At 51.2% G+C, this 14,148-nt stretch overlaps 1 protein-coding gene across 1 annotated transcript in view; it reads left to right on the top strand.

The window, feature by feature from the left end:
- Nucleotides 1–2,114: 2,114 nt before the first annotated feature.
- The window catches only part of LOC132490471 (transcription factor-like 5 protein), a 38,422-nt gene continuing 26,388 nt past the window's right edge, over nt 2,115–14,148 (top strand). The window contains 8 exon segments of the mRNA XM_060098819.1: nt 2,115–2,484; nt 2,529–2,636; nt 6,269–6,948; nt 6,951–6,993; nt 6,996–7,308; nt 8,417–8,603; nt 8,888–9,050; nt 10,786–11,029. Of these exon segments, the coding sequence (XP_059954802.1) occupies nt 2,115–2,484; nt 2,529–2,636; nt 6,269–6,948; nt 6,951–6,993; nt 6,996–7,308; nt 8,417–8,603; nt 8,888–9,050; nt 10,786–11,029 (2,108 nt within the window).

Genomic DNA, 14,148 nt, shown 5'->3' with positions numbered 1-14,148 from the left:
ACGAGGGAGGCATCTGGGGGACGGGGGCGTCCTGTCCGATGGCAGCGCTGCAGGCACAGCTGTTTGCACTTGTGACTTTGACCGTGAGCAACACCCAGACGCACAGGGAGACCAAGTGCAGCTCCCAGGGATAAGCCCCAGCCCCCGCGCACACACACGCACACGGATACGCACACACGTGTGCACACACTGGCACACACGCACACACCTGTCAGGAACGAAAAGAAAGCAGCTCAAGTGTGGAAGGCGAACCGGCCGCGGTCACGCTTCTCTCCCTGGACGATGTGCACCTTTCATCTGTAGTGGCGCACTCTTGGTTTTCAGAAAAGATGCCCACCCGTGTAGTCAAGTGGTAAAGGAAAGCTTTCCTTTTGTTTGGAAAACAAGGAGTGGGGAGGGAGGAGGAGGGCAGAGGGAAGGAGAGGAGCCCCATGCAGCGGCCTCGGGTCCCTCTGCCGCTGCTTTTCTCAGCCACGCTATCACCCCCGTCAGGACGGCCCTGTGCATCCCTGGCTCTGGCGTCCTGCTGCATCGTGCCTTATTCTAGGCCAGTCCTGGAATCCCTCCATCCTGCTGGGCATTCGGACCCGATTCTCTCCACCACAGGCTCCACCACTTGCTGCTCTTACTGTGTTGTGATTTTGCAGTTTTAACTGAAGACTCGACCCTTCCCTGCCTCTGCTGGCCTCTGACTCCTGCTGCCCTGCCCCTCGTCACTGGAGTGTTCATCTCTTGACCCCGCGAGCTCAAACTCACGTTAATTTCCTTTGAAGTTCAAAAGCAGTTGCTCAAACTTTCCTTTAGTTTGTCTTTCCTTCTGTGCGTTGCGTGTGCGTGTGCGTGTGCGTGTGCGTGTGTGATTAATCAATACTTTATTAGCTGAGGAACTTTCGAGCAAGCAGCAGGAAACTTGTATTTTGTTCAATGTCCTATTTCTCAGTCCTATAAATCTATTAAACAATACTTTTAGAGATATTTAAACACAATATCGAACACTTAAACACCAAATTAAATACTGAACAATTTTTCCAAATATTTAGAAATCGGTCACAATGGTATTTTATCGAATTCTCCTAAGCCGCTGATTGGAATCACATCTCTAACAAAGGTTTCTCCGATTCTTTTACTCCTTAAGGAGCGAACAAAACTCACAAATCACAGCAATAACACGATGCGCAGCAAATGGTTTAGAGACGCCGGTGCCGTGGGTTTCACCGTCTCTTCGTTATCTTGATCAGAGAGAGACAGAGAGAAGAGGAGAGGCAGGGAGAGAAGAGGAAGACACGGATGGGGGGACGCATCAGGGCTTGGTCTGCAGGCTTAGCCCCAGCTGTGGGAGCTGCTGCGGCCAGAGCTGGACGGGAAGGACGGGCAGAGGGGAGGGCGTGGAGGGCGAGGTGAGGCCAGGCCTGGCCCCACGAGGATGGACTAGCCCCTCTCACGTGTTTCTCTCTACCTCCAGCCTGGACGGTGCGGACAGCCGGCCTGAGAAGCTGGCACATGTTGTCATAGAGGTTACAGGCACACCTGGCCCGAGGGAGGCTGAGCGGGCCCGGGAGGTGGCGTGGCCCGTGGGGACACTGCCCCCAACAAGGCGAATGCTACGCGCGTGACACCAGGTCGACCATCCGAGTTGAAATATCGGTGTGGCTGTTGCTTCCCTTCTGGTCTCCATATCTCGTGCAGAACTGTCTCTGCTGATCCCCTCAACCGCGAACACGCAGCAGAGGGGCTTCTAAGAAAAGGGGCCCGGTTAGCCGCCCCGCGCCCATCATCTCGGCCCCCGCGCGCCTGCATGCCTTACTTACAGCCGCCCTTTGAGCCAAATTCCTAAAGGAAGACAGGCACAAACTCACCTCCCACCCAAAGCGACGCCCCCATCGCCACTGCCCCACCCCCAGAAGAGGGGACCGGACATCCCGTCACTTCTTGGTGGGCTGCCCGGTCCTGCAGACCATGGGAATAAGGCCGGCCATTCCCGTCGCATCCTACTCGACCAGGGACGAGCAAGGAGGAGAAAACAAAAGCGTGCGGTGGATAAACACGCAGGCACGTTTCCATCAGAGGCAGGACGAGGGGCGGCTGTCACAGACGTCACTCCACGACCCTCCTCCATGAACCCGTCCATGCTCCCTGGGGCCCCGAGCAGCTGCTGGGGGTTCGTGGCCTGGTGGGTGACCCAAACCTTTGCTTCTAACGGGTCTGAGCCTCATCCGTCAGGCCCATGGGCATCGCTGTGGCGGTCCACCGGCCTGGAGGATGAAGAGGACCTGGGTTCTCTGGCTCCTCACCCTGGACAGTCGGGCCCTGCCACCCCTTCTTTGGGCCTGAAGAGTCCCAAGTGGCCAGGCCACAGCCTCCCGCGACGGCCCCAGGAAGCCTCACTGCTTCCCCGCGAGGAAGCTCTCTTCCCCTCGGGACTGAGCCCTCTAGATCCGAGAGTCACAGGACAGGAAGCACAGATTCTGTGGGGCATCAGGAGAGGTACCAGGGAAAGGGGCCACCCCATTCGCACCCCTTGATTCCAGATCCAGCAATCCTGGAGCAAGATCACTACTGGTTGCGGAGCCCAGACCGTGTCCCGGGAGACATCGCCCCCGCCCTGGCCCGCACGGGGTTGCCACCTAGCCGGCACAGTAACTGAGTCTTCAAAAGGCCGTCAAGCACACCTCGTAGACTGCCCAAAGCATGCAACGCTGACAACACCAGATGGGGCTGGGGATGTGGAATGACAGGAGCTCTCGTTCACGCCAGTGGGAATTCAGAATGGTGCAGCCTCTTTGGAAGATGGTGTGCTTATTTCTTACAAAACGAAGCATCCGCTTATCATACGCTCCAGGAGCACACTCCCTGGTACCTACCCAAAGGAGCGAAAACCCATGTCCACACAAAAGCCTGCACACAGATGTTTATAGCAGCTGTATTCACAGTTGCCAAAACTTGGAAGGAACCAAGCTGTCCTTCAGCAGGTGACGGATAAATAAACGGTGTCCCACACAGACAATGGAATATGATTCAGCACTAAGTGAAATCAGCTATCAAACCACGAAAAGACACAGAGGAACCTGAAAGGCATTTAACTAAGTGAAAGAAGTCAATCAGAAAAGGCCTCATGGTGCCACCTCTATGACACTCTGGAAAAGGCAGAACTATGGAGACAGTAAGAGGATCGGTAGCTGCCAGGGGCCAAAGGGGCAGAGGGTTGGGTAGGCAGAGCACGGGATTTTTAGGGCAGTGAAAGCACCCCGTATGCTATTCAACATGCATGTCCTATACGTATTCTGTGAAACTCACACCTCGGTGTGCACTTGAGTGATGGTAGGTGCTACTGTACTTTAATTGCAGGGTCTGCATGTCCACCGCTATTGTATAGGAACATGACTGGTATTAGGATGTTGTTATGTTCTCCGACCTCGCTGAACTCACTGGCTTTTGTGTAGGTGCTGTAGGAGTTTCTCCCTAGGTCATCGTGCTGCCTAGGGAGAAAGTAGACAGTTCCACTTTTGGTCTTCCCACCTGCATGCTCTTCTTTCTCTTGCCCTGTCACGCCGAGTAGACCCTCCAGCACAATGCTGAATAGAAGTGGCGACAGTGGGTATCTTTCCTTTTTCCTCATCGAGAGGGAAAACATTCCGTCTTTTGCCATTTAAGTATGATGTGAAGTGTGGTAATTTCATGTACGCCCTTTATCAGGTTGAGGAACTTGCCCTCCATGCTTGGTTTGCCGAATTTTTATTGGGAATGGATGTTAGATGTGCCAGCCACTTTTTTTTTTGCATTTTTGAGGTAATCATATGGTTTTCCACTTTGCTCTATGAATATAGTAATTTACATTGGTTGATTTTCCAATGTAAACAAAACTTGCATCCCTGGAATAAACACCACTTGGTTACGATGAGTTATTCCTTTTAAGAAATCTTGATGGATTCAATTTGCTAAGCTGTTGTTAAGAATGTCTGCCTATCTGTTCATGTCCAATATTGCCTGTAGTTTTAATCTCCTGTAATGTCTCTATTCTCTATCTGGTTTTGCTATCCAGCCCTGCTGCTTCCACCGAATGCATATATTTGTATAGCGGTGTCATGTCCGACGCTTGCCCGCATTCCTTGAGGCTCACATGGATGCTGTGCTTGGGTCTCTGGCCGTTAGTCCGGAGCCACTAAACTGACTTTGCCACCCACTGGGGGTCTCCCCCTGCACGATGGCCTGTCCACAGAGCAGCTCCTCCTGTTCTCGAAAGCCAGCCCTTCGCATCGGTCCATGATGCTGTTTACTTATTCATTGATTTATTGTTTTGCATGTTTAGTTCTTAGCTCAGGGGAGCCCAGGTGGGGCTTTTCTCCCGCCCTGACCTGCTCCGCCGGGCTCTGCCTGACCCTACAGCCAGGGTCCTCAGCTAAGGAGGGCTACCCCTGGAGGGCTACACCAGAACCACTTGGAGCCACGTTTAGAGTTTGAAAAAAACATGTGTTATATTTTCTTCACATTTTACTTATAAGTCCCACTAAAGCCAGATCATTCTCACGTTTCATGTCTAAATAAAAGAGGGCTCAAAAACTGTTATCTGCAAGGAATCCGCCCAAATCAAGAAACACAGAAAACAATGTAGGTGCCAAAGGTCTTTATTTCCAATAAGCGAAAAACCAAGTCGCATATAATCTTGATTTTATTTTCTTTTTGAAACATTGTAAATTTCACCATACTGCGTGATTTTGCTGCTCAAAGTGGGGTCAACTGATCAGTTGCACATACGTCAGCTGGGGCCTCCTTAGAAAGGTGGCATTCCGGGTCCCACCTAGGCCTGCAGAATTAGAATCTGCTTTTAAACAAGATCCCCAGGGCGAGCCTGTGCACATTACGGTCTGTGTTGATGTCACGCTTAGAATCTTCTCAAAGATTTTATCGATATCATCCTATATATTTAGTAGTTGTATAATTTTCTTTTTAAATGTAGGTATTTCGATGATCTGAAACTAATTTTTATGTTAGGTGTGAGAAAAAGGGCTCTTTTTCTCCCCCCCACACCTGATACCTTTTCTTGAGTAAGTGGTCCATCATTATCCTACTGGGGACATATTAAGTCGACAAAAAGACAAGCAAATTTATATATATTTTGTCTTTTTCCTTTTTTTTTGAAAGTTTTTTGGCTGTGCCACGTGGCATGTGAGATCTTCGTTCCCCTACCAGGGATTGAACCTGCACCCCCTGCAGTGGAAGCACGGAGTCTTAACCACTGGTCCTCCAGGGAAGTGCAGGATGATCTTACATTGTTCAAAGAAAAGATACTGCAGAAGAAATGAATAGCACTCCATAGATGTCTGAGCTCTGACAGAATGAGCGATTCAGAGCCTGATGGAAGAAAACTGTGCCTAAATCACAGGCCTTTCTTTAAAGCACGTGGTTCCCATACAGAAAACAGCCACTGGTTGAGATGGGGGTAAGGGTGAGAGGTGGGTACAGTCATTATTTTGAGCCTGCAAAAATAATTCTTCTAAAGACCACCTATTCTATGATACCATTTATAGGACGTACCCAGGGTTGGCAAACCCATAGGGACAAAAAGAAGGTTAGTGTTGAGGGAGTGCTAATGGGTATGGGATTCTTTGGGGTGATGAAAATGTTCGAGAACTGGTTGTGGTGATGGCATGTGAACACACTACCACTGAAGAGCGCACTTTATTTATTTATTTATTTATTTATTTTTGGCGGTACGCGGGCCTCTCACTGCTGTTTCCTCTCCCGCTGCGGAGCACAGGCTCCGGACGCACAGGCCCAGCGGCCATGGCCCACGGGCCCAGCCGCTCCGCGGCATGCGGGATCCTCCCGGACCGGGGCACGAACCCGCGTCCCCTGCATCGGCAGGCGGGCCCTCAACCACTGCGCCACCAGGGAAGCCCGAAGAGCGCACTTTAAAAGGATGAACCCACATGGCACGTGCATTCCAGCTCATCAGTGGCCAGTGTTTGTCCAGTGCATTGATTACACGAGCCCTGCCGGTTCTAGGAGGAACAGTGCACCACGTGTATTGATTTACCTGCTTGAGTTTTCACCTCCGTACAGCCTGCCTTGTCACACCTGTATTTGGGGCCGCTGTCTCACCTGTCTACTGTTCGGGCTTACTGCAGGCCTCGTGTCCCGAGAAGGGGGGGACCGCAGGGCACCCCGTGGATACGTGGACTCGTGGTGAAACGTCACCTAGAGAGGTGTCTCTTGCATGCGCCCTGATACCCGGCCAGCCCCCGGGCGGCCCCGCGGACACTCGACCCAGGTGTGTCTGTCCCTCGGACACTGGACTCGCGCGTTTGGCCCCTTGGACATTGGGATCCGGGCGGCCCGGCCCTGCGAACACTTGACCCGGGTGGTCTGGCCCCTCAGGCACTGGACTTGGACGGGCGCGCCGCGCCGCCGGCACCAGAACCCCGCGCCCCCAACATGCGCGCGCAGCTCGGGACGGGGCGTCGCGGCGAGGGCGGGGCGGGCGATGGGTGTGGCCCGCCCTCGGGGTGGGGCCTCCGGGCGGGGCGGGGCGGGGCGGTGCGGGGTGGGGCCGGGGAGGGTCCGCCATTGCGTGCGTGCGGGCGGCGCAGGCCCGCCGCGGCCGTCGGTTTCTGCGTACCCGACCGCCCGGCCTGGCCCAGCCGGCCCGCCCGCGCGCCACACGCCTTTGGCGCAGGCATGTCGGGCCCCGGGCAGCAGGAGCCGCCGCAGGCGGGCGGGCCGGCGGGCCCCGAGGGCGCGGACGCGGCGCTCGGCGAGGCGGGGCTGAGTTTCAGGACCAGCGACCTGAGCCTTGTGGAGATGACGGAGATCGAGTACACGCAGCTGCAGCACATCCTCTACTCGCACATGGAGGCGGCTGCGGCCGCCGGCGAGCTGGAGACGCGCGTCAACTCTTGCTTCCTGGCGGCGGCGGCGCCGGGCGCAGCGGCGGGGGGCTTCGCTGCGGCCGTGGGCGCGGCGGCGGGGTCGCGCCGCCCGTGTACCCGGTGCTGTGCCGCCTGCGCTGGCCGATGGTGGCTTCGAGGACGCCAACCAGTGCCTGGGCCACATCGACTTCCAGGAGCTGCGCATGATGCTGCTGAGCGAGGCGGGCGCGCCCCGCGCCGCCGTGAAGACGCCGGGCGCCAGCGCACCCCGGCCCATGGCGCCCGACGGCGCCGGCAAGGAGAACGGGGAGGGCGCGAGCGAGGTGCGGGCCAAGTCGGCGGTGCGCGTCCGCCTGGAGGACGGCTTCAACAGCATAGCAGCCGAGCCCCCGCCAGCCCCGCGCGGTGCGGATCCCCCCGAGCCTGGCATGGCGCTCAACCAGTGGGTGCATCCCCCAGGGAGCGGGCCCGGCTGGATCAGGGTGTAGACCAGGGTCCTGTGCAGAGAAACACCAGGCTGTGTGCGGGTATAGACCAGGGTCCTTGCAGAGAAGCACCATCCTGGGTGTGGGTGTAGACCAGGGTCCTCAGCAGAGGCCACCGGCCTGTATCCGGGTGGAACCAGGGGCCTCTGCAGGGAGGCACTAGCCTGGGTCCGGGTGTAGACCAGGGTCCTGTGCAGAGAAGCACCAGCCTCGGTCTGGATATAGACCAGGGTTTTCTGCAGAGGCCAGCGGCCTCACTGCAGCTTGCATCTTAACAGGGAGCAGACCTCAGTGGGTCTGGAGGCTGAGCTGAAAGTTTGTGTGCTCTGTGCAGGCACAGCAAGCAGATATCAAGTACACAGCCTGCAGCATTACCTTTGCGGTGTGCGCTCTGCGTGTGCATGTGGAAGAGAGATGAGTTGAGATAAGTGCACACATGTTCCTGAGGAAGAAAGGTTTTGTCCCCAAATCACCCACCTAAATGTCAGGAGAGACCTCTGCTTCCCCGTCTGTTGACTCAGGTTGAGGCTGACCTGATCTTGCACAGATGCATCCCCTGGGAGGACAGACGTCATGTTGTGAGGCTTTGAGTGTAAAATGCAGCTTCATCCTTCAGCCAGACTGCCAGCCCATAAGTGATCTCGCAGCAACAACTATCGGAGAGGAGTAGTAGCCTGTCTGCTAGGGTGTCTCCTCAGCTTTCTGTCTGTCCCCACCCTGTAGTTTTCCCCATTTTGCCCATAGTCGTCAGATTTTGGAGGATGGCCAAAAAAAAAACCAGAGATTGGTGTCAGAAGTGTAATGGGAAGGGAGGTGTAACTAAAAGATGACACACAGCCACACCTTCCAATGTGAGGAAGAAAGTTTGAACTTGTCCCCTACAACACTAGCTGATAATTGTTTTGTAGAGATTTCCATGATGGGGGTCATTCATGGTAACAGATTCGAGTTCCTATCCAGAAAATCAAATGTTAGCCATTAGAGTGTGATAGTGATTGTGGTGTTTCAGGAAACTCACCTGCCACATACTCTTCATGTGTTTCTGGGTTTCTTTTGTCTTGGCAGTTTGGTAACTCTTATTCGCCATCCATCCGAATTAATGAATGTTCCACTTCATCAGCCACAAAACAAATGTAGAACATTAGTGAAAAATAAAACAGCTGCTGCAACTACTGCTCTTCAATTTACATACCCTCTGTTTACTGCAAATAGTTGCTCTACTAGTGGAAATTCTAATCTTTCACAAACACAGGTAGGGAAAATGATTTGCGAAGCTTTGCTCTTTTGTGTTAAATGGATAAATTGTATTTTAGTTAGGTCCCAAGGATGTTTCTTTCTTTCATTGAGCTCGATAACTTGTTAAAATCGAGAGTATTTATGTGGTTCGGGGATATTTAAAAATCCTTCGTGCACCTAAAGTTCTTCAAGTTCATGTGAATAACTTTGACGTTACTTCTGTTAAAGTGCCTTTTATTTGTGCGTAGAGAGGAGATTGTCACCTGTTGATAACGTTCCTGTTGCTTCATTGTTTTCCAGAGTTCTAGTAGCTCACGTTCTGTACTTGAAGCTACCAAGCATCAGGATATTGGATTGCCGAGAGCATTTTCTTTCTGTTATCAGAAGTAAATTGAATCCACTAAACAGACTTTGGGTAGTAGAAACAAAGCTTTGCCTGAGCAGGTTCGGATTAAAGTAGGAGGTAAGCGATAAAACAGAAGCTGGCAGGTGCTTTCTCCTCCTGCCTGATGTCTCTGCACCCCCTTTTTTTTTTTTTTTGGCCACGGGTGGGGGAGGGGAGAGAGCTGGTTTATAAACCAATGAAAGGATCTCGGAAGCCTGCTTGCATATTAGGAATTCTTCTGTCCCACTGCCCAGTCACCTCACTTGGAACATCCTTGCGAATTTTGAACATCACATTTATCCTTGGCCTGGAAACGTTGAGTTTAGGGGCTGCTTTTTCTTAACAGTAACCTCCTTAAACAGAAACATGATAGACTTAGGTACATTTTCGATACTGACAGCAAATTTAGGGTTTTTTTTTTTTTTTGTCTCTTATTTCATACTTCATGAGTGAGGCAGGAGTCTGAAATCCGCTCAGAGCTTTAGGGGACCATCTGCAGATGGGCAAAGGATTGAGTTGGTAGCAAGAGGCCATAAGGTGATACAGAAAGTCTTAGAAAGAAAGAAACTTCTGAAGGCAAACTTTGCTTACCCCTGATGTTAACCCTCAATCCGTTTTTCCCGGAAAACATTCTTTTTCGAGCTTTCCAACAATAACACAGCTTACACTCAGCTTTTCAAGAGCTGATAAAGACAGGGTAGGGATGGAGCTCTCCTTCTTTCTCCCACGCCAGTGATTAATTTTCCATTGTTCTTATGACATTGCTCGTGAAAGTATATGTTAGCATTTGTAAGGTATAAAGGTTAAAATTAAAATAGTCCCTGTACTGACTACTCAGCTGAAGAACCAAAATATTACCAATACTTGTGAATTCCTCTCTATGCCTTTTGAAAAGTTATCACCATTCTGAAATGTGTGTTAAGTGATTCTTTCACCGTAGAGGGTTTGGCTTTGTATGGTACCTCGGGAATGCACATCACCATAGGTACTTATTAGACGCCTGCTGTACTGTGATAGAAATTTGACATATTTCTGTAGCACAGGTCAAAGCTATGACGTGATTACTCCTTTTGTGGGGGGAATCTCACTTGTAAGGTGAGGGCGTGTTTAATCCTAAACCACTTAGGTTCTGTCCTCTTCTGAGCATTGCAGTTAGAATATCAGTTGTCATCTTAGAATAATTGCATATCAAGAAAATCTTTTGGAGAAAGTATTTCTAGGTTTGTTTTTTTTTTCCCATTCTGAATATCACTAAAATCAAACAACTTCTTGGTTTTTTTATTCATAGATGACAGTTAAAATGGCTCTTGATTTAAAAGGGGGACTTTTGATTGTACTGCTGTATAAGCTGCATTGATTACATAATACGTGGGGTGTTTTTTTTTTTGCGGTACGTTGGCCACTCACTGTTGTGGCCTCTCCCGTTGCGGAACACAGGCTCCGGACGCGCAGGCTCAGTGGCCATGGCTCACGGGGCCAGCCGCTCCGCGGCATGTGGGATCTTCCCGGACCGCGGCATGAACCCGTGTCCCCTGCATCAGCAGGCGGACTGTCAGCCACTGCGCCACCAGGAAAGCCCTCTGGGGTGTTTTAATTTAGTTTATGTTCAGTTGTATAGTTTGAAACCTAGAGCCTTGTGCCGGATGTTTCTATGGAATTTTGGAGCGCTTTTTGTTTGGTTCTGTGTGCTCCTTACCCTTTCATGTTTATATCTTGGATCGAAAATACCAAAAAATATATTCAGCATTCACGAGGGTAAGTTTAGAAGAACGAAACAATTAAAATACCACTTTTTCCTTCTTTTGCAGAGAAGAAGCGCTATGTAAACAAGCAAGAAATAAGAGGAGTCGCAGTAGGATACGTCAGTTGGACAGAAACAGAGAACGAAGAACCCTGGGAGAGCTCCGGAATGTGGGTGAAGGCTCCACAGCAGCGCAGGGTGCTTGGCCGTCGGTGGAGTCGCCCCAGGCCGCCCTCGGGGAGCAGAGGCAGAGCGGGCCCCCACGGGGCATGTCCCAGCGGAGGGAGAGGCACAACCGCATGGAAAGAGATAGAAGGTAATGCGTGCTGTCGGTGGTATACAGTTGTCCTAGACGCCAAGCTGATGAGAGTCAGTGCTGGTAACAGGCACCTTTTTGTAGAAAACAATGGTGCAGGCACTTCTGTGTTCAAGGGAGGGAAAGCTGGCAAGAGTCAATGGTCACCTTGCTTTGCTAGGTGGATGGGGGTAGCCAAGACCACCCCCAGGTTTGAAGATTCATTAGGAGGACTCGTGGCTTTGATTTATTTTGGGCAAAGAACCCAGCAAAGTCAGCAGAGGCGCATGGAGAGAGGTCTAGGGGCCCCAGGCGCCAGCTCCCCAGAACACCTCTCAGTGGAGCCACTCAGGATGCCTGTCACCCCCCAGCACTGGTGACATGTTCCCGGACAGCAAAGCTCCTTAGAGACTCGGGGCCATGGATCCTGCTGGGGGCTGGTTGTGGGGGGTATTCCCTAGGTGGCACGCGGCCAAATCCCAGACGCCCAGAAGGAAAGCTGGTGTTTAGCATAAGCCAGTGACCAATGGTGGTGGGAACCCTCCCGAAATCTAAGTTCCCAGGTGCTGGCCGGGGCCGCCTTCCTGGGAGGGAGTCCGCCTGCACACTGGGTTACTCCGTTTTGCTTGGTTCTTTGAAGGATATTGAAGAAGGAGGAAGTTACAGCTTATGTAAGTTGTTTTATCTGTGGATTTTATTTGTGCTGTTCTGTGTAGAAGCAAAAGGTGGTTACTTTTTCTGTTATAGCTGGGTACGGGATGATTCCCTAACATAGAGTTAATTAACTTAGTCATTTATTGAGTACTTTGTACCGGTTTCTGTTTTAGGCTCAGGAAATAGAGCATTGAGCAAGACAAATATTCATCTCTGAACCTACAGTGTGGAGCGGTGGAAATTTATTTCTTTAAAGGGATATATTAAAGCTAGGCATCTAGATCCCTTTCCTAAGGGTGTGTCCGCACATACACGCCAAGTGATGGGCATCACTGAACTCACCGTGAATCATAATGGGCATGGTTTATATTTATTTAATAAACATTTGCTGAGCACCTACCGTCTGAAAAAAAGCCTTATATGTACTACGTGTTGACGGTAAAAGTTTAAATTCTTGCTCTGCCATTCCCTAGTTTAACAACTTCCTACACATTCTTTACCTCTCCACCTGAGTCTCTTGTCTATAAAATAGGTATATTACCTACTGCGTAGGTGGGACACAGGAAGTAAAGAAGCTGAAATGTAGTGTCTGGCCCAGTGCCTGCAGTTAGAGAGCATCTAGAGAATTCCTGCCGTTGTTGTTACCTTAGAAAGTTGCTCTAAAGTTCTGAGCGTACAGGTGGGGAAATGGAAACAAGGGCCGTATTATCTGAACGTAATACGTAAAAGTTAAAGATGGTCTAAGACTCCAGTTGTGATGTAAATCATCCCTAAAACGACCAGGTTTGGGGATATTAACCGGCTGGTAGCCTGTGGTCCTTTATGAACCGGGACCCCTGGAGGATCAAAGCTGTGAATCCTAGCTTCTGTGACTTTCTTGGCACCTGGAGGGCAGGTGAGTGAAAGAATGTCCTGCCCAGAAGAAACACACACACAATTTTGCTTCCAGTTTCAGGGGGTTTGGGTCCATCCTTGGTCTAGAGACTTGGACCTGGTCCTTGCTCCTGGCCCAGGAAAAGTAAACAGGAAACTTTGCAGGGAGCGCAACTGGGCTTAGTGGGCCACTGAAGGGGGGCTGGCCGCTGTAGATGAGGCCTTAGTGAAGAGCGTCCGGGTTTTGCTGCTGGTCCCGGCTGTCGTGTACTCGCTGCCGTTGACGGCAGCACGGGCCTGGTTAGAGAACCGAGCTGAGGTTGGCACTGTAAACGTGGAACCTTTTGCAAAAGAGCCTTCCGTATCTAGATCCTGGGGCAGCGGCCGGCCGAGCGCCCCAGGTCGCCTGGACTGAGGCCCCTGGGGCTGAGTGCTAAGAGTTTGTCTTCTCCGTTTCCCTTTTCTGTGCCTATGGGCATTTCCATCTTGTGTATTTCGTAATTTCATCAAGTTCCTTATTTTCCTTGTATATTTAGTTGCCTTTGAAAGCGATCCCTGTGTGCAGTTTGTGCTGATTGGATCATTTCTGGTTATTTATAGTGTGGTTACTCTTTACCATTATTTTTTAGTGATAGACTTGGTTTATTGTAAAAAAATAAAGCTTTTCTATTTAAAACAATGATTTAATGGTTGGCTGTGTGTACCTAATAGTGGTAAACTCTTATTTATATGATTCCTTCAAATATGATGAAGGTGTTTACAGCAATAAAAAAACTTAACTGTCACTATCTCTATTCAAAGCTTAAATAGGTTAAAAACTTCCGGACATTAATTTTTATGTGTCTTAGGCTTCCTGAATATTTGTGAAATTTAGTTACATTGAAGTTGTAGATTGTTTCTGGGTCGGATTACAAGACCCATCAGGAAACAGGCTGAAGTGACGTGTGACGTCAGTAGCAATTTGGGGGGGAATTAGAATGTAGGTAGCTTAAACCCTTGTGTCCTTCCTGTTTCCTTAGTGACTTTCCCCCTCTTCCTTGCATGAACATTTTGAAAAATGTGATACACAAAAGTCTTCCATGATTTTCCTAAATTATTTCAGTACACGTGTCATCCCCCAGGTCTGTTCCGACTCTACCCAGGCTTGTGTCCCAGACACTGGGGGCACCTTGAATAAGACAGAGACCCCGTGGGCTGGAGGGAAGCAGCTAAGAGGTCGAGGGTGAATGGACCACCTCCATCCCGGTGTGGGGTCTGGTTGACATGCTGCAAAGATGGCTCTCCCTGCTGTGCAGCAGGGAGACTGGACTCCAGGAGGAGAGGTTGGGGGTGGGCAGGAGTGGAGACACAGACCCTGGTCAGAGGCCGCAGCCGCTCTGCTGTGACTGGCCAGGGCCCGCGGTGCTGGATGTAGGGCTGCTGGGCAGAGGAAGCGGGGACCACGGTGGGGCGTGTGGCTGGAGCAGGTGGGCGGGTGGCGCCGTTTCCTGAGATCGGAGGACGTGTGGACGAGCAGGATGGGGTGGGGCGGAATCCACGTTCTGTGTCCCACGGGCTAGGTTTTCAGTGCCCAGGAGGCATCAGGTGGAGAAGTTGAGAATGAGTAAACGAGT

Source organism: Mesoplodon densirostris, chromosome 5, assembly GCF_025265405.1.
Source record: "Mesoplodon densirostris isolate mMesDen1 chromosome 5, mMesDen1 primary haplotype, whole genome shotgun sequence".
NCBI classification, from domain to species: Eukaryota; Metazoa; Chordata; class Mammalia; order Artiodactyla; family Ziphiidae; genus Mesoplodon; species Mesoplodon densirostris.
Note: the sequence above shows the minus strand (reverse complement) of the source record. Positions and strands in the feature narration are given on the sequence as shown.